This window comes from Nanorana parkeri, unplaced genomic scaffold (genome assembly GCF_000935625.1).
Source record: "Nanorana parkeri isolate BGI_ZX_2015 unplaced genomic scaffold, ASM93562v1 scaffold849, whole genome shotgun sequence".
Classification (NCBI taxonomy): Eukaryota; Metazoa; Chordata; class Amphibia; order Anura; family Dicroglossidae; genus Nanorana; species Nanorana parkeri.
Window position 1 is genome coordinate 603914 of NW_017307117.1, and position 24878 is coordinate 628791.

The 24878-nt window shown below is 44.4% G+C and overlaps 1 protein-coding gene across 2 annotated transcripts; it reads right to left on the reverse strand.

Annotated features, from left to right (window-relative positions):
- Positions 1-2116: 2116 nt before the first annotated feature.
- On the reverse strand, positions 2117-21336 carry LANCL1 (LanC like 1). 2 transcript variants are annotated; one of them, XM_018565458.1, is made up of 10 exons: positions 21322-21336; positions 19017-19104; positions 15475-15592; positions 14188-14395; positions 10789-10936; positions 9400-9546; positions 7558-7740; positions 5297-5473; positions 2644-2716; positions 2117-2433 (listed from the first exon to the last, which is right to left on the reverse strand). In XM_018565458.1, exons 2-10 carry the CDS (start codon positions 19092-19094, stop codon positions 2357-2359), a joined length of 1209 nt encoding a protein of 402 aa, XP_018420960.1. In that variant the 5' UTR covers positions 19095-19104; positions 21322-21336; the 3' UTR covers positions 2117-2356. The 2 variants fall into 2 exon arrangements, with proteins under 2 accessions (XP_018420960.1, XP_018420959.1); XM_018565457.1 differs by having other exon boundaries at positions 21316-21332.
- Between the last annotated feature and the right edge of the window lie 3542 nt (positions 21337-24878).

Genomic DNA, 24878 nt, shown 5'->3' on the forward strand with positions numbered 1-24878 from the left:
TTTACTACCACCCCTGTCCAGAAAAGCCTCTTCAGTGCTCCCCCTTATATGACATCCAGGGCCTTCCCTATAATAAAGGCAGCCTGAGGGACAAAGTTTTGTGCCGCCTGCTGGCAGTTTTAGATATTCGGAATGGATGAGAGGTTTATATTACAGTACCCATGCAGAGTGTAAGAAGGGCTATACAAATGATCAGCACTTCTTATTACAACAATGCATGAAGAGAAGACTTGTGCTGCCAGTGTCCACTGGTAATTAGGTCATATTCCGCTATTTCCAGTGCATAAAAGCACACATTCCAAGGTCACATCCTTTGGTACAAATGTGATAGAGTTGGTATGTTGGGTATAAAACAACTAAATGTTTTAACAGTTGATTTGTACCCTAATGACCTAACACAGTGTAATATCTACAGGCTCTTTTTTATCTATTGATAACACTTAATGGATACATTATTTATGTCACAAACAGGACTTCTCCCTCTCTAAAGCTAGCCATACACTGTGTGAATTTCTCAGTTAGTGGTCCTGCTGGCAATCTTCTGTTTGGCATCCTTTGATCAGAAAAAAAATAGCATGAATAGTGACCCAATTGTCTGCCTTCACTGATCAAGTATTCGAACAGTGGCACGCCCACCACTGTCAGAATGCAGCAGCACAGCAGGAGATTCCTCCACCCATAGAAAGGATGGAGGAATTGGAATCAAATTTTTTTCTCATTCAAGCTGCAGTTTATAAAAAAAAAAATTAAAAAATGTGTGTATATATATATATAGATATCTATATATATAGATATCTATATATAGATATATATAGATATCTATATATATAGATATCTATATAAAATCAATATATCTAAAACAGTGTATGGGCAGCTTAAAGCGTATTTAAACCCAAACAATATATTGCATCTTTAAATGTAATTACTGTTTTTTAGGCTTTCATTCCCTTATGTTCACCTGGTGATCCGGCCAGTAGCACATTTCTTGTCTTAAGGTGGCTCCACTCTATGGAAGCAATGGAGCCACCCTTAGACAGCAGCATTCTCATCCGGCTGGGTAGGGTAGTGTTAGATGGACTTATACAACAAATTAAATCTTAACTCAAGCTAATACTTTTGCTGGACAGCTTGGTCTGTTAAAGGAAGTTGAAAAATAACAGACTTACTGGCCAGATCAGCAGGTGAATGTCTTTTTCTTCTTTTATCAAAGAGCATAAAAAATTACGGTTTATCAAAGTAGAAAGATCAAAGCATGGAACGTCTCGTCTGAAAGCCTTGTGTCCAATGCCCCATGTCACAATGACAAATATTAACTGCAGCATGTCAATAATGTGTTACGATCCCAATACCTTTGAGCACCGATAAGCATTGCAGCGAGGAGAGAAATAGTACACTGCTAACAAATTAGTGAGACAGACCCCCTACCTGGAAAATGTCACAAGCATAGCGGGTTATAAGAAATGTCTAGACTGCAGTAAGAGAACACCTCCACTAAACACTGTTTGTAGTTAACACGTCTGTGTTACATAATCCCATTATTATTGAGACGCTACATTCAAGTATAAAAATAAGCTTATTGTTTTGGTGCCGTCATGACATCCACATATACAGGGATTTAAATCTTAGCTCTATGTAGCCAATCTGAATTAGGAAAAAACACTCAGTTGCCATGATGCAACTGAGACTGGGTTCACACCTGAGCGTATTTTTTCGGCTAATTTTTCAGCACGTTTTTCCGTTCAGTGAAAAATGCGTTTCACTGGCGGTATGATTTTTTTTTCACTTTCAAACTTCCCGCCGGCTCCGCCCCCCTACGATGCGGCCGCTCAGAAGGGACGGAACCCGGAAGTCGACAGCCGCCGGAGGACAGAGCGGGGATCGCGGACAAGGTAAGACCTGTATACTGTATTCCCGAGTGTGGCTCGGGGTTACCGCTTTGTTAACCCCGATCCACACTCGGGAATACCAATGGAAACGCGCGGCAAAACGCCCCAAAGAAGCTCCTGTACTTCTTTGGGCGTAGGGCGTTTTTCAGCGCGTTCCTGATTTTAACACCTCTGAATTTTCAGACAGACTGACAGTGCTACTGTAGGTGTGCAAGGTACGGCAGCTTTCATACTACACTATAGGGAAAAGATGTAATTCCGGTGTGTACTTTATACATACGGTATATGTACAAAGTCTTTTAGCTAAACAGTGTATCCAGTGTAATACAGCCACACGTGACATCTATGATGAAGCAAGCAAAGCAAGCTTAGAGTCATCAACTGCCCCTTCTGAGGGTATCAAGAAAGCAACAGAAGCAGCAGCACAATCCCTTGTTTCCAGTACTGCACTGAGCAGAAGATAGGAGCATTTATATCTCGAATGCAGGGAACTTGGCTTTTGTAGGATCCAGCAAGTCTGCTAGAAAATAAATTGTGCCGGCCATCCCTGTAGATAAAAGAAAGAAAAACATACTTATTCTTCTTGATCAGCAATCTGAACGTCATACTTTCTGTGCAGGAGGAAAATCTACAGCATCTCACCTACAGCTTCACTACACAGATTCCATGTGGAAAATTTGTTTGTTTTTTTTACTTTTGTTCTTTATTCACACAGAAATTGCAGGCCGTACATTTGATCGTGATCACTACATCTTACCTTCAAATAGTGAAAATGGTGTGTCTGGAGTCCTGCAGCCATGTTCACCATAATCCAAACACCATTCTGCAAACTAGCAAAAGATAATTACAGGTCAGTATGGAAACAGAGAACTGAATCAGATTAGATGGGAAAGATAGTTATATCTGCTAATAGATTTACATTTCTAAACAGTTTATAACATGTTGCGCGACAACTTCATGGACCAGATGGTGGAGACTCCTACCAGAAAAAATGCCATCTTAGATCTAATTGTCACTAATAATGCAGAGTTAATCGAGGATATTGTAATTGGGGAGTCATTGGGTAATAGTGATCACAATGTGATTACTTTTAATATTGAACACAGAAAAGGGAAGTGTACTGGAAGGACTAGAACCCTAAACTTCAGAAGGGCCAACTTTGATAAGCTGCGCAACCTAGTGGGGGAATTAAAATGGGAAAACTTATTTCAAAACCTAAACACAGACCAGATGTGGGATTGTTTTGAAAACACACTACATACTGCTACTTCAAAGTGTATACCTTTAGGGAGCAAAAATAAAAGATCAAAGACTAAACCTATATGGTTTAATAAAACTGTAAAACAACACGTCAAGGACAAGAGAGCGACATTTATAAAATATAAGACGGAAGGGACGGCATTGGCGTTCCTTAACTACAAAGAATGTAACAAAAATTGCAAAATAGAAATCCAGGCAGCTACAACTGAGTGTGAAAAGCATATCGCCGCAGATAGTAAAAAGAACCCCAGACTAATGTCTTTATTCAACCTCAAATACTATGTAACTATGTAACTATACTATGTAACTATGTATAACTACTGCAAATACTGTACCTAAATTATTTACTGATATTTGCTTTACATAATTATTAGCCAACTATAAACTGTTATTATAAAATTATTATAAGACTCAAGTAACCCCTGGTGCATACAGGACCATGATAGTGCAGTAGCAGCATCTATAATGTATCAGATAGGCTAGACCAGGGACGCCCACTATTTTTCATCTGGAGATCTACTTTTCAAATGACGAGCTCATTGAGATCTACCAACGAAAAAACACCTGCATTCAGAGCCCCCGCGGCCGGTTCCTTCACTTCTTCTCTCCCCAGCGGGGATCCAGAGAAGCGGCGGGAGGACAGGACATGGCGATCTACCAGTGATCGCTACACGATCGACTGGTAGAACGCGATCGACCTTATGGGCACCCCTGGGCTAGACAGTGGAGCAGCATCAGTCATAGAATGCAGTTCAGAGTAATATGCCTCATTCAGATGGGGCGTACATGACATACTCCAAAATACTGTGCTGTATACAGTATATTGTACAATATACACTATACTGCACTGCTTAGCTGTATCCACTGCTGTACATAATCCGTTCCCCTCTGCTCAGCTTTAGGCCTCATTCACATGGGGCATCTATGCAGCGTACACGTCCGTAATGGGCCGATCCCAGGAGAGACAGGTGCTGCGTGTGATTGCGCTCAGCAGCCTGTTCTTCCCTATGGGAGGACGCAGCTGTATGCTGTCATCCGTGCGGGTACAGGTGTGTAAAGCATCCTGTCTGCGTCCAAGTGCAGACACCCGTACCTTCACGGATGTGCAGTTGGGGTGGGACAGCGTACCGCCGCATCCTCCCATAGGGAAGAACTGGCTACTGTGCGCAATCACACGCAGCACCTGTCCTTCCCGGGATCTGCCCATTACGGGCGTGCACGCCGCACAGACGCCCTGTGTGAATGAGGCCAAAAGCTGAGCAGAAGGGAATGTATTACGTACAGCAGTGGATACAGCTAAATAGTACAAAATAGTGCACAGTATAGTGTATATTGAACAATATACTGTATACAGCTAATTATAGTGGAGTATGTAATGTACAGCACAGTGCATATAGCTTAGCACTTACAGCACAGCACAGGACTTACAGATGAGCAGTGTTTGAAGTCCATACAGCATAGGGTATACAGCTCAGCAGTGTGGAGTTAATAATATACAGCACAGAGTATTCAGCTGAGCAGTATGGATCAATGCAGCAAAATAAATGCAGTTTTGCACTGTAGAGTATGTAAGATACAATACAGTGTATAAAGCCAAGCAGTGTGGAGTATAAAATGTATAGCACAGTGTATGCATCTGGGAAACATGGAGTATATCCTTTAAACCAATGGATAGCACAGGGAAGCAAGAAAAGTATGCTTGAAGTCTCCCGTGTAATGTGAACCTGTCATGTTGTCCAGTATGGGCAAAGTACAGATTCACTTTAAAGCATCCTTTAGCTCCATCTTGCAGTTTTGAATACAGATCTCATGGGACCTCTCACTCTTCCAAATTGTTTTACATTAAGAAAAATGCAGCAGGAAGAGTAAGACTTCATTTGCTACAAAAGCAGACTAAGTTTGGGGCAAGGGGAAGAACGTCAGGGAATAATGCAAGCCACTGGCTGAAATGTAGTTTTGGATCCTTAAACACACAAATGAATTTGCATAAAAACAGTTTAAACAATTACAATATATTTCAACAGATATCCTTTCATGTGTGAGCGTCTGCATTCAGGTTCAATCTTCACACCCACCCACAAATCTTTGGCATACAGTGACAAAACCATTACACCTTAATGCACTGTACACAACCTAGATGAAACAAATACCTTGCATGCTCGGTACAAGTACTTCAGATCATGTGTCTGGTTGTACATTGCAAGAAAACAATAAGCATTCCCAGCTGCTCCATGGCATATTCCGTAACCCTTCTTCAGTAAGCCTCGATGCCAGGAGATATCAGTGCACTGTGCCGCAGCTGACAGGTACCGCTCATCTTGAAAAATCTACAAAGAAAAAGCACAAATTACAACTTATGGAGAATAAGAGCCTACTGGGTCCATACACTATGCTCCCAAATGGGCAGACATAGCCTTTTATGTGGAGAAGACCCAAGACCCAGATAAAAGTCACATATCCTATTTGTATTCCTTTTCTCTTACTCAAGAACAAGGTCTCCTTCAGAGAACACAGCAGTTCATAAAAACAATAAGTAGAATTTCTGATCCCATAAATATGTTAACGTGTAACTAAAGCTAAAACTTTTTCTTAGCTTTGGATAGAGTGGATAGGAAATAGACAATAAAAAAGCATTCTGTATCTTAGTTAGGGAAAGACACCCCACCTATATGTCCTGGTTACCGTCATCACTGAAAGTGAAAGAAAAATCACAAATTTTGGGTTGTCAGCAGAACAGGAAGTGATGGGAAATAGGGATGGGGTTCTGGCGACCTTGTCAGCCACTAAGGATTTCCCGCTCTCTGGATAGATTTCCTCTCACTTGCTGTCGCAGATATTGGAATGGAAGTAAAGAGAAATATCCCCAATGGGGCACAGATTGCCAAAAAAAAAAAATACTACTTATACTAGCTAAAAGCTAAAAAAGAAAGTTTTGGCTTTTCTGCTTTAGCCACCGTCCATCCGTCTTTTGTATATAAACGGATGGGCGGCTCCTCCTTCAATGCGGAGCACAGGAGCAGGACACTGTGAACATTGGTTACAGCCAGTAACAGCTCCTACATAAAATTGTTTGGGTGGGTATAGAGCCACCTGATCCCCTCCCTCTGCCGCTGGCTATCCTGGGCTCCGCTGTCCCCCGTGCACAGTGGTTCTGTTCACTTCAATCCAGTGGCTGATCTCCGATCACTAAAAGTGGAAGTGATGTCAATTACATTACTTCCGGTTTCAGTGTGCAATTTCTCTGGCTGCTGTAGCCGGAGAAGAAGCTGGTGAAGCAGATCTCTGGTTCATCGGCTTCTTTGGGGGTCCATAGGTGGCAGTAGGGGTCTAATAGATCCTGGAAGTCTCCATAGAGAGGACCTGTCACTGTATCTCTGCTATCACATAGGGGGCTTTAGCAATAAAGTGTAAAAAAAAAAAAAAGTCCCCCGCCCACAAAACAAAGTCCCCGCCCACAAAAAAGTCCCTTGGCCCCCACATACACACAAACGCAAACACGCGTTGGGTGCACCAACGTGCCAAAATGGCAATTGCACCACACGTTACATATCATCACGTACTTCAGAGCGTGAGCAATAATTCTAGTGCCATCAATAACAGTTAACACTAAACTGATGTGCAGTAAAAGTTTTTAAAGCCTCACCTATGGGAAATTTTGTGTATGGTAGTTTTTTTGCGATTTAATGGGCACATGCAATTTTAAGCCTTGACTTGTTTGATATCTATTTACCCGACGTGACCCCGTCTTTTATATTTTTCCAAAAAATTGGGTAATAATAAATGTTTTATAACATAACGTAGAAAAAAAACGGGTTTTATTTTAAAAAAAATTTCAGTACTCATTTCTTTATATAGTAAATAAATAAACTGCAGCGCTGAATACTGAAAAATGGCCTGGACAGGAAGGGGGTTTAGCACCCCGGCCTTCATGCGGTTAACCCTTTCGCTGCCAAGGACGTATGGCATACGGACCTACAAAAGTGCTTCCATTTGAGGCTTTCTAAAAATTGTCCCCAGGGAGGCTCCTTCTGGAACGGTTTCAGCTGTTTCTAGCTAGGAAGAGGAAGTAGAGCTGACCACACAGCTGCTTTGGAAAATGTATGAACAGGGGAGGTAATACAATTCATATGCTGCCCAAAGTTGCGCGAGGTGGTGGTGTAGGTCTCAGCACTGGTCACCACACAATGTGTCACTGTGGGACATCAGCACAACAAAATGCCACCATAATTTAATATGTGCTCAGAAGTGTAAATCTAATAGCACAGCTAAAGACACTGGCACTAACATTTTTGTTATAGGACACTGTAATAACGTGTCTTTGCATATGGAAGCCTGAGTTCTAGCACTCTTATACATGCATGAGTTCAGAATAACTACAGTATATACACAAAAATGAAACTTGTGTACACACCTTATATGCCTGAATCAACATATAAATAACGCCAGGGGCACCATGACACCAGTGCACTAGCAGGTCTCTCTTGTCTCCAATGCATGGAGGATAGTTTCCAGATGAGAACTTCAGTTGGTTGACATAGTCTACACTGGGATGGACAAGGCTCTGCACCTTATCACTGCTTACATTACATGCAGCCTGAAAAGAAAAAAAGATATATTGTTTTGTCATGTTTGCAATTAGAATCATAAACTATGAAAAGTGGAAATGTTACTACAAAGAGGTATCCCCCACACGTCCTGCAGGATCCAGGATTTCTTGCGACAGAACAACAAATGAAAGATTTCCCTCATAACTCCACCTACTGAAACACTGGATCTGTGAGGGAACAATTATATTTCTGTAGTTGGTCTTTAGCCCTTTGAGCAATCCAGTAATCATCAGAATGCCACTATGATTTGCTTGGTGAGAGTAGGGAGGTAAGGATCTTTCCATAGTCAATGGTGGTATCAATAAATGGGACACCCCCTTTTAAATATAAAATGTTTGCTCCAACTTGAGCTGTTCATATTAAATGTACGTGGCCTATATACAAAACCAAAACTATTTTTCAAGTTTAAAGCATTGTATGGTTTTGCATGTATGCACCTCCCGTATCAGGATTAGTGATGGGCTCGGGTGTGTTCGCAGCTCCACGTGCTGAGCTCGCCAGGAAGCTGACCGTGCGCAGCGCCAATCACAGGTACTGAGACATGTTCTCGGTCCGCAGCTGCAGAGATCGGGAAATGTCTCAGTGCCTGTGATTGGAACTTTCTGTGGAATCAGATATGTGATACAAGGAAGGTTTGTCCGAGGTTTTAATAGTTGGGGTATTTAAAGCGAACCTGTCACAGACCTGGAAAACACAAATTTGTGGCTGAAAAAATGTGCCTAAGTAAAGGCTAAATACATTGAAGGGAATTTATCAAAACTGGAGCAGACAAAATCTAGAGCAGCGGTGCATGGCAACCAATCAGCCTCTCTCTTTCATTTTCATATCTTAACTGAACAAAATGAAGAGAGAAGCTGATTGGTTGCCATGGACAACTGCTCCAGATTTTGTCTGCTTCAGTTTTTATAATTTCCCCCCATTGGAAATAGACTGAACAGTAGATCCAGAAACAAAGGCAGCCATTGTTATGCCGATATGCTCAACTTGACTTTTCCAGTTATGCCACCCATAATGGTATAGGTGGCCTCATTTACTAATATGGAGGGTGTTGAAATATCTGGAAATGTCATTGTCATTGCAGTTTTCAATTATGTTAACCTCTGTGTACGTGTGTGAGAATTTGTTTCATTATATGTCAAATCTTAACTGTATCATGTTTGTACATGATAAAGGTTACCAAAACCAAACACTGATGTTTCAGCTTTTGATGGTTGCTGGCAGGCTGGATCATCCACTGTCCCCATAGACTGCTTAGTGGAATGTCCAGCCTAATATCTAATTGCTGTGACCATTAGAAATTGGGGAAGGGGTGAACCTTTCATTGATCACTTTTACATTTAACACAGAGACCAAGCAAAAAAACATGCTCGTGTGAGTTTCTTTCAAATCCTTGATTGCCATGTCGTATTTCATATTGTATATTACTGCCCATCTAAGGGTGGTAATAGCCACAATGTATCCTTGGAACCTAAAGGATTAAGAGCACCACCGGAGGAGCTGTGCCAGTTCACTGAATCCTGAAGACAAGGTTTTTTCTCATGTTTTTCGATATATTAACACTCTGCATCGTCCTTCAGAGAGGGGGCTCCTAGCATGTAAAATACATGGGAATAATGGCATATCATGGAATTGTACAAACTACCCACCTGCATTAAGTAGTAGTAAATTCCGGCCAGGCCATGGGCTGGCCCAACATAGTGTTCTCCGTACCATTCATACATTAATGGGCTCTGATTCTGTATTTGTTTTTGAGCTGCCATGTTTTCACCAGATTTTATCACAATGTCACAGACCTGGAAAAACAACAGAAATCTTAATTATAATCTGAGAAATGAAGTACATATAATAAGTTCAGAGATATTAGTCAAACAGATCTGCTGCCAAGTAAAGAGCGTAGTCCCATTTCCAATTTGTGTAACACTAGAATATATCCGGGTACTGAGGGCAGAGAAGTGATTGGCTCCTTCTGCCATCAGCCAATCTGTTTGGAGGAGATGAGCGGCTTGGCTTGCCGCACGTGTGTGCGGACACAGCCGGGAGCAAGCCCGCACGGATCTCTACTTCAGCAACCGGCTAGCTGAAGGAGACACCTGCAAAGTGTGGGGGAGGTTTGGGGACAAGCGTGAGCACAAGGAAGAAAAACACCGGACTCAGGTAAGTGGGCACATTCTCATTTTAAAACCCCCAAAAATGACAAGGTAAATGCCACTATATACCTCCCACTAATCACCAATGATGGGCACTATATACTTCCCACTAATCACCAATGATGGGCACTATATACTTCCCACTAATCACCAATGATGGGCACTATATACCTCCCACTAATCACCAATGATTGGCACTATATACTTTCCACTCATCACCAATGATGGGCACTATATACTTCCCACTAATCACCAATGATGGGCACTATATACCTCCCACTCATCACCAATGATGGGCACTATATACCTCCCACTCATCACCAATGATGGGCACTATATACCTCTCACTAATCACCAATGATAGGCACTATATACCTCCCACTAATCACCAATGAAGGGCACCATATACCTCCATTAATCACCAATGATGGGCACTTTATACCTCCCACTAATCACCAATGATGGGCACTATATGACTCCCACTAATCACCAATGATGGGCACTATATGACTCCCACTAATCACCAATGATGGGCACTATATACCTCCCACTAATCACCAATGATGGGCACTATATACCTGCCACTAATCACCAATGATGGGCACTATATGACTCCCACTATCACCAATGATGGGGCACCATTTCCCTCTATGACCACTGATGCCGTGACATTGAATGCTCTGCTTTCCGGTGATTGGTGCCTGCTGCCACTCTGCAATCAACAGTTCCCTCCCTCTGACATGCAATGAGAAAGCCCTTGGTCTTCCATTGAAGGGGTCAGTTTACAGCAACCAGCATCCTGTAGTTAGGGGACTGCTACTATAAAGCAATGTAATGTACAAATCTTGCATACTAAACTGTTGTTTATAACATAAAACTGGGTCTTACCTCTTGGATAGATCGGAAAGGAATCTTTCCATCCCCAAAATGCTTGTTGATGAACAACAAAGCATAAAGGTAGCCCATACGGCCATAGAGAAGTTCATCTGGGAGCCGGGAGTCTTGTTTCATCACAGTTGGATGCATCTGCAGGACTCTGCAGATAGCAAAACATTTGGTTAAAGTGCACCTCCTACAAAGCACTGAAAAATATCATTAAATAAAGCCTTGTTATTCTGAAGCAACGTGAAAAAGAAAGTAAGCACTATGTATGTCTATTTTTTACATTTTTAAAGAGTATGCCATATGAGTCAAAACAAATATGCAGTATATACCTTTGCAATACATCCACATTTCCACACAATTTGTCTAATTTTAAGACTCTGCAAGTACAGAAAAATAGGTGTTGATCAGCCAAAAATGCCCCCAGCCCCTAAGCCCTGTTGTGGGTTGACAACACACAGCTTTTTTTTGTGGATTGAGTGGTGTCAGCCCTGCCTTGTGTCTCTTCCTAAACTATTTAACCACTCCCACTCAGATCTCAGCAACATAAAGGCTAATTATTCTGTAGTTTAAGACAAGAACTAGAAGGTATCTTTGAGATAAGTCAGAGGACAGCCCTGAATCTCTAGTTGTGGGAGGTGACATCTTCCAGCTCATGACCATAGTGGGGATATGTGTCGTGATCGTCCCCTAGGTGAAGTTGTGTTTACAGCATCACATAAAATCATGGTCACCTTTAGCAATAACTACTGTTCCTCTAGAACAGTTGCAGATGAGAAACCAGGGGTCTCACCCATCTGCAGCACTGCCAACATCGCTGCTCTAATGATTCTTGTAAAATAACTTGAAGTGACATTTGGTATCTTTTCTTACTGCCCTGGAACAAATATGTATAAGGTTTTTCAGTTTTATTCTTAAGTTCCTGATATGCATATGTCTCCCAAAGCAGTGACTCAAAGCCAAGAAAACAGCCAGGTAAACAGCATTTTCAGAGGAAGGTGAACAGTGGCCACTGCTAATGTTTCTATGAAGAAAGGTTTCTTCAAATATACAAAGTACGGGTCAATTCACACAGCAAGCTGTGCTAAATGTATGGCCGCCGGTGCACGGTCAGAGAAACAGTGCAGATGCACCAATGCCAGCGTATCGCACTGTTTACTTGTCACATGGCATTTCATTCAACTTCTCTGCCATTTGGCTAAGATCAAGTATAAGATCTGTTCTTATCAGTTTTCAGAGGGGAACAGCATGCACTGTCCTGGGGCGGACGATTGCTTAGTACTCTCTGAAGTGAAAGTTGAGGCGGCTCTTTTTTGGAAGAGGGAGGAGCTTCCACGGCACTAATGCCTCCTGATGGGGACGGGTGCTGCGCTTCTGGTCTGGTCGGAGGGCTCAGGGTAGCACAGAGGCCCGCGGTGCTGTACCCTCTGGGGGTGGCATCCCAGGCTTGCCGGAGAATCACTTGGGACCCCACTGTGATTCACCTAGACTAGGACACGGCACCCAATGCTTATTCTGCACCACGCCTCTTGGGCAGGCCTTCTTGCTAGCCCGGGGCAATTTTTATACCTTGGCCGGATGGCCTGCCAGATTTGTGCACTGGCATCTATTTATTTAAGCACTTTTTTATGCATGACTGCACGTTTGATTCCACAGATTGATAGAGGGTGCGGGTACCCTCGGGGCCCGTCCTGATGATAGCGGGGAGGTTCCGTGGCCTTTACAGGTTTCTCTCCCTCCCCCCACCTGGGGGGAAGAGCCCCCTTGCCTAGTACTTGAGGGTCCAACTTCGGTAGGACCTTGAGGATCGGGGTCCAACGGCAGAGTCTCCTTGCCCCTGTCAGGGGACTTGCGCCCCGGGGGTTTCAGGAATTTCGAGGCCCTTCCTCTTCGAAGGGGTACCCCAGCACCCTTGTGCACTTTTTTTTTTGTGTGTGTTGTGATTTCATGATTCACATTTTTTGTTCACAGGGGAAGTCAATTTTGAAGCACGCACCACGGACTTAAAAAAAAAAAAAAAGACATTTCATTCAGTTCTACAACCACACTGCAGTGCGATGCGGTTGCACCGTATCATACCACACTGCACTGAAAATAAAGGAATGCATGCAGTAGTGTTTGAAATTAAATAGAAGGCTAATTACCCTGTCAGTGCATTGGAGAAGGTGATCAGTGCAGCCCCTACAGATCTGCTGTGAATCAGCAAGATAACAGGGAGAAGAGTCAATTTAACCAGTTGACATCCGGGGTGTTAAACCCCCTTCCCATCCAGGCCACCAAGCCTTAAAATTGTGCATGCGCGCGAAACTGTGCAATGTGCGCAAAAAAACTACATTACCCAAAATTGGCCATAGGCGACGCATTAAAAGCTTTTACCGCTCATCAGTTTAGTGTTATCAGTGATTGATGGCCCTAAAAGGATTGCTCTCACTGCGACGATTCTGCAGCGCCCCCTAGTGATTAATACGCCCTACTCGCCTACTTCAACAAGATGATGGAGAAAGAAGACATTGGGCAGCCATTGGAAGCAGCCCTTCCAAAGCAGATCCTCCTGTGACCCAAAACTCAGCATACAGCGGGCTATTGCACGATATATGCTGACAGCGCAGATCCATGCTGCAGCCGGGAACGATCCCGACGCTGCTGCCTGATCGACAGCTGGCTCTGCCTCTCTAGAGCCAGCTGTGCCCGCCTGTCTGTCCCTGTCTGTCCCTCTAGTCAACGCTGGAGGAACAAAGAGGGAAAATGCTTGCGGGGAGCGGTGACTGCAGGGAGGCCAGGAACTGAGTGATCAGCTGTATTTGAATGCTCAGTTCTAGATCAATAGAGCCGACGCATGACAGCTGCAGTGTCACACCTTGGCTCTAACTATAGGGATGTGTGTATTTCACTCTCCTCATAATTCTCTTTTAACATCTAGTCTACCAAAATCAGCCCACGTATTGACAATCCAGCATATCTGAGGCCATCAGATATCGATGTACTGAGAAAACAAATACAATTATGCAATGTTAGTATCAGTACTCGTATGCTCTGCTCACTTCCAGTGTTCTCACATCACAGATGTTTTGCAAGGATGTTACATGTTTGCATTGCTCAAATCCGGCCATCACAAAAAGGCAAATTTGTTGCAGATCAGGGAGCCCGCAGCAAGCAGCTGGCCAGGTAAAGACGCTAATAACAGCGATGAAATCTGTTTTGTTAAGTCACTTGATCAAAGTCTATAAGTACCTTGAGGCTGACCATGGACTATATAATATCATTGTACAATATCCTTTAAATGCAAGAGCCTGTTTTATTGGCTACAATAAATATTACATAAGTCAGGTAAATCTAAAGTAGATTGCACAATGTATGGTCAGTTTTAGAGAGACCTATTTGCCAAGACAGATCTAGATAACTTACCTGTTAACACAATCATCCGCCTCTTGAGCAGATCCCAGTCTATGGAAAATAACAGATGCCACCGCGCAGGGTCCAGCATCCCCACAAAGGAAAGTGACATCTCGTTTGTTCAAGCCACGTAAGCTTTTGGTGGCATATTCCTTTGCTTTCTGCAAGTATGATGGATCCCCATACACCTCAGAGAGGTGAAAATACAGTAAGGCGATTCCTGGAAAAGACAAAGACACCATTAAATGAATGACTGGAGTGAACTAGTTCTAGTCATATTCTTTTGCTAAAAAACGAAATAAGCATATGATAAAGGAAAGCAAATCTTCCACCTAAGTGCCTACCCTATGTACTATGACTGCCCCAACCCCTTTTATTACATCCTTCACATTAGCGGCACAACTTAATCTGAGAACTCTGCTTTAGTATTATTGGATTTGAACTTTCATTTGTTTTTTGTTATACTTCTATTGCTATAAAATGCAGTTTGTAAATGTAAGTTGTGCTTTGCTCACATGTGGTTGCCCATCTTTATAAGGGGCTCTGTACAGGCCACAAACTGCTTCACATGTCAGCTGGCCTGTATTTAAAGAAGAACTCCAGGCAGAAATGTTATTAACCCTTGAAGTGGAGTTACCCCCGCTCTCCAAGGGTTAACTGCTGGTTTTTGCCATGGGTCGAAAAGAAAAAAAAAAGGTTATACTCACCTTAAAGTGATATTAAAGCTTATGTTTTTTTTTTTTTTTCCATCTAGGAGGCCCACCTTCTTATAAACCATCTGTTCTTTTTCTTCTATTCTATTCTTCGTTCTCTAGTGAGTCCCCACAGCGCTCATCCCCTGCACGGGTTCCGCCATCAGCTTAGAGTCTACTATGGAGTCACCCGTGCGTGTTGCTGCAGTTGCTGTGTGCGTCCATAGACACACACAGTCCTGTGGCAGGCCACGCCCCTCCTCTTCTCCCTAAAGGGTGATTGACAGCAGAAGGAGCCTACCTAAGTGGGACCATGCCCCCTCCCTCCCCAGAACGCAGGGAGCCGGCCAGAATGTGATCCAGTACGTTCCAGCATCTAATCGTGCTGGAATGCACTGGAAGTGGTGTGAACAAGCCCTTAACCATCCTTGCTACTTCTGCCCATCCCAGTCTTGGATATGCTCTCATCCAGTAAAACAATAAGCTGGGTTATGAAATCACAAGAAAACCAAAGACACACAGGACCTGAGTAGAAGCCATTGGTACTCTTAAGAACAAAGTGGCACTTCTCTTTCTACGCCCGTGCATGTCCTGATTTAGATTTTACCTGACCAGCCTGTGTACACAGTGAAGTCTCTCGGATCTGCAGATCTTAGGCCCTTTTCCATGAGTTGGAGAAGTTCTCTGATTTTACTGTTCAATTGATTTACAAAGTCAGGAGTCAGCTATAAGGAAAAGGTCATTGTTAGTGAAAGGTCAAATTATCAAACACAAATTGAACACACAACATTTTCAAGTTTTGCCCATGCATGACATAGCAACAAGTAAGTTCATTTAAAGTGTACGTTAGGGCATCCCCCCCCCCAACCACACATTTAGTACATCTCTGCAATACATGCACGTATTACAAGGTTTTATCCCTTTAAAATGCTAATAGATTTGCCAGAAATCTAGTGTGCTCTCATCCTAATCTTTATATGACATCATCTTACATTCAATAGTTAAACATGTTTTCATTTTACTTACAATTTCTTGTTTTCTACTTCCTGGTTCTCTTTGGTAGAAGTATTTTTTGTATCATGACAAGTAGATTGTCATAAAGGGAGTAGAAGATTAGGCCCACACTTAACTCCTTGAACAAGTAGTTTTTAATAAAAATGTCCACACTCCTGAGGTGCCTTTGTTGATATTGTGAAGATATGGGTAAAGTTCATCTTTAAAAGAGAACTATGGGGTAACCTTTTTATCCCCTAGTTCTCTTAAGGGTCACAGGAGGATATATACTAACCTCCTCCCGTGACCCAAAGCTCAGTGTAAAGCGACCTACAGCTCGCTACATACTGAGAGCGCCGCACCTGGGACGGATCCCGACAATGCTGTCCTCCCAGGGAGGACATTACTGAGAACCTCCCTGGAAGAGACACCAGACTCATTCCTGAGGCCCATGTTATTCTTCTGCTTCTTCTTCCCAGATAGTTCCAGACCCCTCCTGGGTCCACATCTGTCCTCCTATAGGCTTTATAAGAGAGTATGGGATAAGTGTTTTTCCCTATAGTTCTCTTTAGGGACACGGGAGGACATATAATAGTGTCCTCCCGTGACCCAAAGCTCAGTATATCGCAAGCTACAGCTTGCAGTATACTGAGACCGCCAGCAGCTGGGACGGGATGCTGTCCCGATCCACCCAGTCGCGTGAGTGGCAGCTGGCACTACCTATCTAGAGGCAGAGTCAGCTGTACCCGCCCCCTCCACTGTCCGTTCCTCCACTCAGCGCTGGAGGATCTGAGCGGGGAGGGGGGGTTGAGAATCCCTGCAGGAAGCAGTGACTGACAGTCACTGCTCCCTGCAGGGGGATGATCGGAAAGCGAGCGAGCGACAGTATGTGATCACTCACTTCCCGATCTATAGAGCTTCATTGTCACACGTCGGCTCGAACTATGAGATTGAGTGAAAAATCACTCACCGCATAGTTCTCTTTAAGCTGACAACATAGTGTCTTTGCTGCACTGCAATCCCAACCAGTGTTGTCAGCCCTGCCTGATGGACTACAGAACTCCACCTATCCCTCACCCCTCTCTGCCTGCATACATTGATGTCTTCCTTGGCTCCCAGAGCTTGCCAAAGCAAGTACAGGTTCACTTTTAGACTTCACAATGGGCCAGGTCTATAAAATGCAAAACACATTCCATGTGATGGCATTTGATTGTAGCATTCATTTGAAACACAAAGCTCCTAGTAAGAAATATATATGTGCCGCCAGGTCCAGCCCCCCCCCCCCCCCCCCTTCATCTGCCGTATGGAACCAGAAGGCTTCAAGGGAGCAAGATATGGGGAACATAAACGTTTAAGTTTCCTGGTATACTAGGTAAAAGTTTCCTGGTATACTAGGCATAAAAGAGCATTTGACCCTTTCAGTGCAGGGGGGGCCCCACTGCAAAGGAGGATTTTTCTATTCCCCAGAGTTCTGCTTTAGGGGCCCACTAACATCCTTGGGTGGGAGGATTCACACATTTTAAATACATTTCTTTACATTTTTGCCCCAGCACTTACTTAGATAAAGGTTATAGCGCTCTTGTAAAGTTCTAACTGGTTTTCAGCCTCCATGTTTATAAACAGCATTCCCAGACCTAAAACTCAACTGTAGCCATCCAGAAAATGCATCATCATATTGGCTTCAAACACACTTCTACATAGCACAGGAGGCATAACACACATAGCACAGGCCCTATTACACCTATACACAGCAATATTAGAAGACTCATCTAAACCTAAAAACAAAACTGTAATATATTGCAGTTTACCAGTCCTTAGATGTGGTGGCTGCATTTGTTTTCACTTTTCAGACCAAGCACATTTTCAGCAAGTGCAGAAACATGTTGATCTTGCCACAAACGCTGTGTCCATGCCACTTCCTGTGAGCTTAAAATAAAGCACCTTATAGAACCTTATTTGTATTGTATGAACTACTAGCCCCATCAATCCACCATGTAATGGAGATAAATGCAGACATGTTGGTCCAAGACCAGGCTGCTTAAACCAGCTGCTGACTGACTGCTGTGCAAACGTATATCAAAATCCTAATGAAGGGAATAGAGGTAAAGCTCCTGAAACGTGTTGGCTTTGCAAACAATCATTGGAATATACTTGTATTCCGACTTAAATATTGCAGTGCGGTGCTTCAATTGTAAATGACCCATTGTACTACCAAAGGTGAGTGTGAATGCCCTATGGTGTGCAGAAGCGGCCAGCCCTATATTGAGATTCTTCACACTTACATAACAGGTAAACATAGAAAGAATCTTCCGGGTTATCCACTATCTCAGACACGTTTGAAGGCCAGATCATTTCAGAAACGTCACCAGCACACCAAATCCTTCTAGAATCAAAATTCGTAGATTTATTGCAAACTCATGTCAGTTACACAAGCGCTTTCGGGGCCACACAGGGTCCCTTCACCAGGCATAGCAATGCTGATGAAGGGACCATAGCAAAGCCATAGCAATGCTGATGAAGGGACCATAGCAAAGGCATAGCAATGCTGATGAAGGGACCATAGCAAAGGCTTAGCAATGCTGATGAAGGGACCATAGCAAAGGCATAGCAATGCTGATGAAGGGACCACAGCAAAGGCATAGCAATGCTGATGAAGGGACCATAGCAAAGGCATAGCAATGCTGAGGAAGGGACCCTGTGTGGCCCGGAAAGCGCTTGTGTAACTGACATGAGTTTGCAATAAATCTACGAATTTTGATCCTAGAAGGATTTGGTGTGCTGGTGACGTTTCTGCAATTATCTGTATTTGGCGGCGCCATCCGCAGTCATTCCAAGCACCCCTCCCCGATCACGGGGTCATACCGGTAAGGAGTGCAACTAGCCTTTTCTTTTTTTTTATGTTTGAAGGCCAGCCTGTGTGACAATCATGGCTCCCTTCATAGGTACAGTGGAGAAAAAAAGCGTAGACATAAACAAGTGCAGGATTAATAATTGCAGGATTGGCAAGTAAACAAAAAAAGAAAGTCAGCCGCCTCTTCCAATGACTGCTAAGCTGCAATCAACTTTTGTTTTTGGGTTTCGATCCACTTTAAAGTCTTATTGGTCAAACCTGTAAAATAAAAGCCACTGGTCAGTATGCCAATAGTCTGATCTCACCTGCCCGGTAGCAGTGAAGGCAGATGATGCATCTCCACTGTAATCTGGATACGGATTTGGGAAACTTCTACTGTCCATGGTATGGAGTCTAAGGAAAATATAAACTGAGATTATCAGACACAATAATCTTTTATATAATAAGTAACTCCACCTACATATTTCATAGCAGAGCTTTAGGGACGTTTGAGGCCCCATTCACATATGGACATATCGGTGACGCATGTTTTCGGGACTTTGTTTCCTGCATTTGTCTCCATTTGGTCCCTGAAAACACGCCAAACGCGGAAAAGTAGTACATGTTGCAAATTCACGTTCAAGTTCCTTCATCAGGCAAAACAGAGCTCATCACTGCTTTGCCTGATGAAGGAACCAGATGGGTTCTGAAACATTGCTACACATGGTGATGTAACTCTACGTATTGAATAAGGCCGGGTTCACACCTGGGCGTTTTATAGCGCTGATCGACGAGCTGTAAAACGCTCAAACAGTGAAATCCCATACTTCCCTATGGGCATGGTTCCCACCTGGGCGTATTTCAGCCCGTGGAAACGCACTGAAAAACGCCCTACGCCCAAGCAAGTACAGGAGCTTCTTTGGGGTGTTTTTCCGCCCATTTCCATTGGTTTTCCCGAGTGTGGCTTGGGGTTAACCAAGCGGTAACCCCGATCCACACTCGGGAATACAGCATAGGACATTCCTTGTCCGCGATCCCCGCTGTGTCCTCCGGCGGCTGCCGACTTCCAGGTTCTGTCCCTTGCGAGCGGCCGCGTCGCAGGGTGGCGGAACCGGCAAGAAGTTTGAAAGAAAAAAAAAAAATAGAGAAAAAAAAGGAAAATGTAAAAAAAATCATACTGCCAGTGAAACGCGCGTTTCACTGAACGGAAAAACGTGCTAAAAAAAGATCCTCAGGGCTCATTCAGGCCTCGTTCACACTGAGCGGTTTATCGCGTGGTAATTCCTGTGTTATATTGCGGCTATTTACCGTGCGATATCGCTCTCCAATGCTTGGCAATGGGGCAAAGGGTCCTGCTGTCGCGGGTCGTGCGTCGCTACAGCAGGACCCTTTTGCCGCGATTCTAGCTTGCTCAATGCAAGCATTTGTGCGATATCGCGCAAAATGCGAATCGCGCAGTGTGAATGGGGCCTTAGATGGGTGTACACGTCACTACGGCATGCACGAACCTAAAAAGACTTGATACCGGATGCGACAGGTGCTGTATGTAATTGCGCACAGCAACCTAGTCTTCACTATGGAAGGATGCGGCAACATGCAATTAAACACTGTCATACGCACACCAAACATCTGTGCGGGTCTGAGTGTCTGTGATGCAATTGGGGGGGGGGCCCACCCCCACGTCCGTGTCACCGCCCACCCAAACAGGACGGGGGGGGGGGGGTCCACCCCCACGTCCGTGTCATCAGCCACCACAGCAGAGAGACTTGTAATTCTCAATGGAGTACTAGTGTGATGACATCACTGCACTTGTATTCCATTCATTCTTCCTCCCGCCCTTAACTGAAAGTTCATACCTCAGTACAGAGTCTGCAGGAGCCAAAGCATTCCACCAGCTATCCACTGATCGCTGCTGCAAAAATCAATAAATGCACATTTATTTTTCTTGTAGTAAAGGGTCATTCCACTGTCTCAGCAAATGTGAGAAAATGAAATGACCCCCACAAATCTGCCCCCTTTCCCCACACCCTTGTTTAAACCGCCATTCCCTCCCCCGTAGCGGACGGTGTATGGTCTATTTTGAATAATGCTTGCAAATGGTGAGCGCTCATTGGTCAGCATGGTCACCAGACCCATGAGAAGCGCTTCTTGCTAAGAAGCACCTGCCATTCGTCAGGTGATGGTACTGACCAGTGAGTGCTCCCCATTTGCAAGCATCATTTGAAATGCTCAGTGCTGGGTTGCAGTGTGGTGTATGGATTGTGCACTGGCTGCCGCAGGGGAAATTGGAGGTTCAAGCAAAGGTATGATTAGCAGGGGCAAATGTGTGGGGCTAACTATATTTTCACATTTGGTGAGAAAGTGGAATCACCCTTTAATGTGTGTGCATTTATTAGTGGCACAAAGAGGACTATTCCTTTAAGAGGTTGGATGGACAGGGAGGTTGTAGGGAGGAATGAGGACTTAGATACACATTATCATCTACATTGGCCGGCCTTCTATGCAGGCCAGGCTCTCATCACATAGTGACCTCACACAGCTGCAACAGCGCCCATTCCCCATACTCTGTCTGCAATACAACTCACACAACGTCCCGAGGAAGCCGGAAATAAACAGCGTGCAAACCTTCACCTGAGCGTCCTGTGGCATCCGCCCACAGCCTCACTATGCACGCAGATTGGCCTACAGGAGCCCCACGCTACACGCTGATTGGCCTGTCACAGCCCCACGCTGATTGGCCTGTCACAGCCCCACGCTGATTGGCTTTCCGCAGCCCCACATAATCCGCTGTTTGGCCTTTCACAGACCGACCATAAACACATAAGCTGTGCAGTATGTGAGCTACTCGCTAGATCGCCACCTAGCGGGAAAAAAGGTTTCATCCACACGGGAGACAACTGGACAACAGAGAACCTGCTAAATCCAATCGCTAATGTCATGTAAGTTTTAATACGTCAATATATGTCAAACATTTTATATTTACAGCTATTATTAAAACGATGCACGGTATTCCTGCTAAGTAGTAAGGTACTTCCTGTTATCAGGTGACAGCGGTCTCAAAATTGCCCTCCTGTGTTGTCACCCTATCACACACTCCTGATGGAGTCCACAAGCGGCTGTGCCAACACCCATTACACAGGCATGGTCCTCTGTTGTCACTGTCAGGAAACCAGTCCAGAGAAATGATGTGCAACTTCTGCTGAACCAAGTGTGTGCAGACAGGAAGTGGCTGAAAGAGGCTATGGGAGATCAGCAGCACTGAGATGCAACAAAGGATTAAAAAAAAGGTGAAAGATTTGGCCATAGTATGATACACAGCTCTTTAACAAACTGTTATCCTGTAACTTAATGACCTCTGCACAAGGAAATCAGTGTAGGATGCTCTGAAATCCAGCTGCCAACATACACAAGCACCCTAAAATGATTCTATAAAAAAAACTAGGTGCTGCTATTACATTATTCAAAAATGCTCTTATGCTTATATAACCATTAATAATAAAGTGTAGAGGATAATATACATCTATGTTCCCAAGAAAATGACTTCTCTAAACAAACAGTGAAATATTATACTGGTATACAGTGTGATAAAGTGTTTATAATCCTATAATTAAAAAGTGCTACAATTCCACTTCAATTAAAACAGTGCAGACATTCTTCAAACACCGTGTGCAAAACAAATACCCGTAAAGTGCAAATGTTTTACAATTGACCAATCAGTGTCACTGTGTAATAGGCCTCATTAACATGCCTGTAAACGGGCCGATCCCGGGAGGGACAGGCGCTGCGTGGCATTGCACACAACAGCCTGTTTTTCAATATGGTGGGAAGTGACTGCGCTGTCATCCCGCACACTGGAGCTGCACATGCGTGCGGGTCCGGGTTTCTGCACTTGGATGTACTCTGTCTGCGTCCAAGTATGACCGTGTATGGCCGTGTCCTCGCTCACATAGGGAAGAACAGGTTGCTACTGGCAATCACACGCAGCACCTGTCACTCCCGAGATTGACCTGTTTCTCACCTCCGTGCTTGGACGTGACTCTCGCATTGATTCCTCCTTATTTGCACCTCACCTTGTTTAAAATTGGGTCTCATGGGCTTTTGTAGAGATGCAGTGAAACATCCCGCTTTTCCTCCGTTTAGGCATTATTCACACAAGAAAAGGCTGTCATGTACAGCTCCGTGCACGGCCGTATCGGGCAGCTCCCGGGAAGGACAGGTGCTGCGTGTGATTAGTACGCAGCCCCTGTCCTTTTCTATGGGAATGGGCGGCCATGCACCGACCTACGCTCACCCGCCCTGCACGTCCGTGCGGGTATCAGTACTCGTACGCTGACAGGATGGATCCTGTCTGCGTCCCGGCCCGGACCTGCACTTGAGGTGAGCGTAGGGCGGCGTACGGCCACGTATTCCCATAGAGAAGGACAGGGGCTGCGTACTAATCGCACACAGCACCTGTCCTTCCCGGGAGCTGCTCGATACGGCCGTGCACGGAGCTGCACGTGCCGGCTGTTTCTCGTGTGAGCGAGGCCTTGCATAGCGCTCCTTCATTAACTTAACAGCTCCAGTTTCACCGTATCATAAGTGATGAAATCCACTCAAAGAGAATATATAATAACCGCATAGTGCAACCTGAGATCCTCATGTTTGTAAGGATCCATCTTCTGTTTGTGTTCCAGACTCCATTTTGTTCAAAAGATAAGTAGAATGTTTAGTGACACTGCCTTTATCTTGCATCAGCTTTGTTTTTCAGTACACAGGCCTTCTAATGCTGGGCACACACCTTACAACCATCACAAGACTTTTGTCTTGCGATAGTTGTAAGGTAATTAAAAAAACGTACGATCTGCCCAACTTGGACAGGCAGATCGTACTTGCAATGATCGCAAGCCGCGCCCCCTGAGGGTCGGGCTTCCGATGACCGCAATGCCGAACGGGCAGTGTGCGCTTGCGCACACCGGCCCGTCCGGCTTTTATCTTACGAACATGCTACACACCCGCCGAACATCGTACGATGCTCGGTGGGTTTTCGAACATGTTCGTAAGTTAAAAGTCGTGCGACCTTACAGTAGTAGAGGTTGCACGGCTTCCACACACCTTGCGATAACCGTACGATCGCGGGATTTCCCGCGATTATCGTAAGGTGTGTGGGCACCCTTAGACTTCCTCTTTCTGCAAGGTTCAGATCTTCTGAATAGTAATGTGCTCGGGAGTGTTCGCAGCTCCACGTGCCGAGCCCGCCAGGAAGCTGGCAAGGTATGATTTTAGACTAGACACAGTTTAGTTCTACAACAAGGACCACTCTACCAGACTTAGTTCCTTAGGGCCGGTTCACACCACAAACAGTGCGTTCCAGAGCGATCAGCCTCTGGAACGCACTGTATCGCACTCCGGCCACTGTATCGCACTCTGGCCAGCTGTAAGCACTATTTTTGCAGATCGCACTGGACCGGAACGCAGTCATTGATGTGCCACGCATTCTGGTGCCGGCAGGGTGGGGGCGTGGCTGCCGGTGCCATTGACGTCAACTCACCGCCACGCCCCCTCCCACCCTTGAACGCAGGGAGCCGGCCAGAATGCGATACAGCGTGTTTCAGAGGGTGACCGCTCTGGAATGCATTGTTTATGGTGTGAACCGCCCCTGAAAATAGACATTCCAGTTTGACCCAGATTTTTGCGAAAACAGGTACTGAACTTTTGGGTCAATTTTGGGAGTGACTTTGCGGTTTTAGACCGTTAACTATTTCATTACTGTGACAAATAACTAGATTTTATTGGATGATTTATATTTCCTAACCAGTATGGGACATCACTGGGGTGTGTCTCATTAATTATACAAATGTTACTATGCTTTAAAATTCATGTAACTAATTGTAACCTTTCAGAATGTTCATCTTAACGTCCTGACCAATACGTATTGATTAAACTTTGCTTCCAACAAGAACGCACAATCTCTGTTGCTAGTAATCGCAAGGTCTGGTATTCCTGCCAGGAAAAATCTGTATTGCCTAAAAGACTTTATTAAAACAATAAAATTCACTGACCTAAAATATTAACATAAATCATTCCAAGCTGTACTCAATCATGAGCTAAAACTCACGCCAAAGCTGCACACGGACCCTTCCTTAAGGTGCCCATACACCTTACAATTATCTGCAGCTCTTCTGTGGTCAGATGGAAAAGGTGCAACA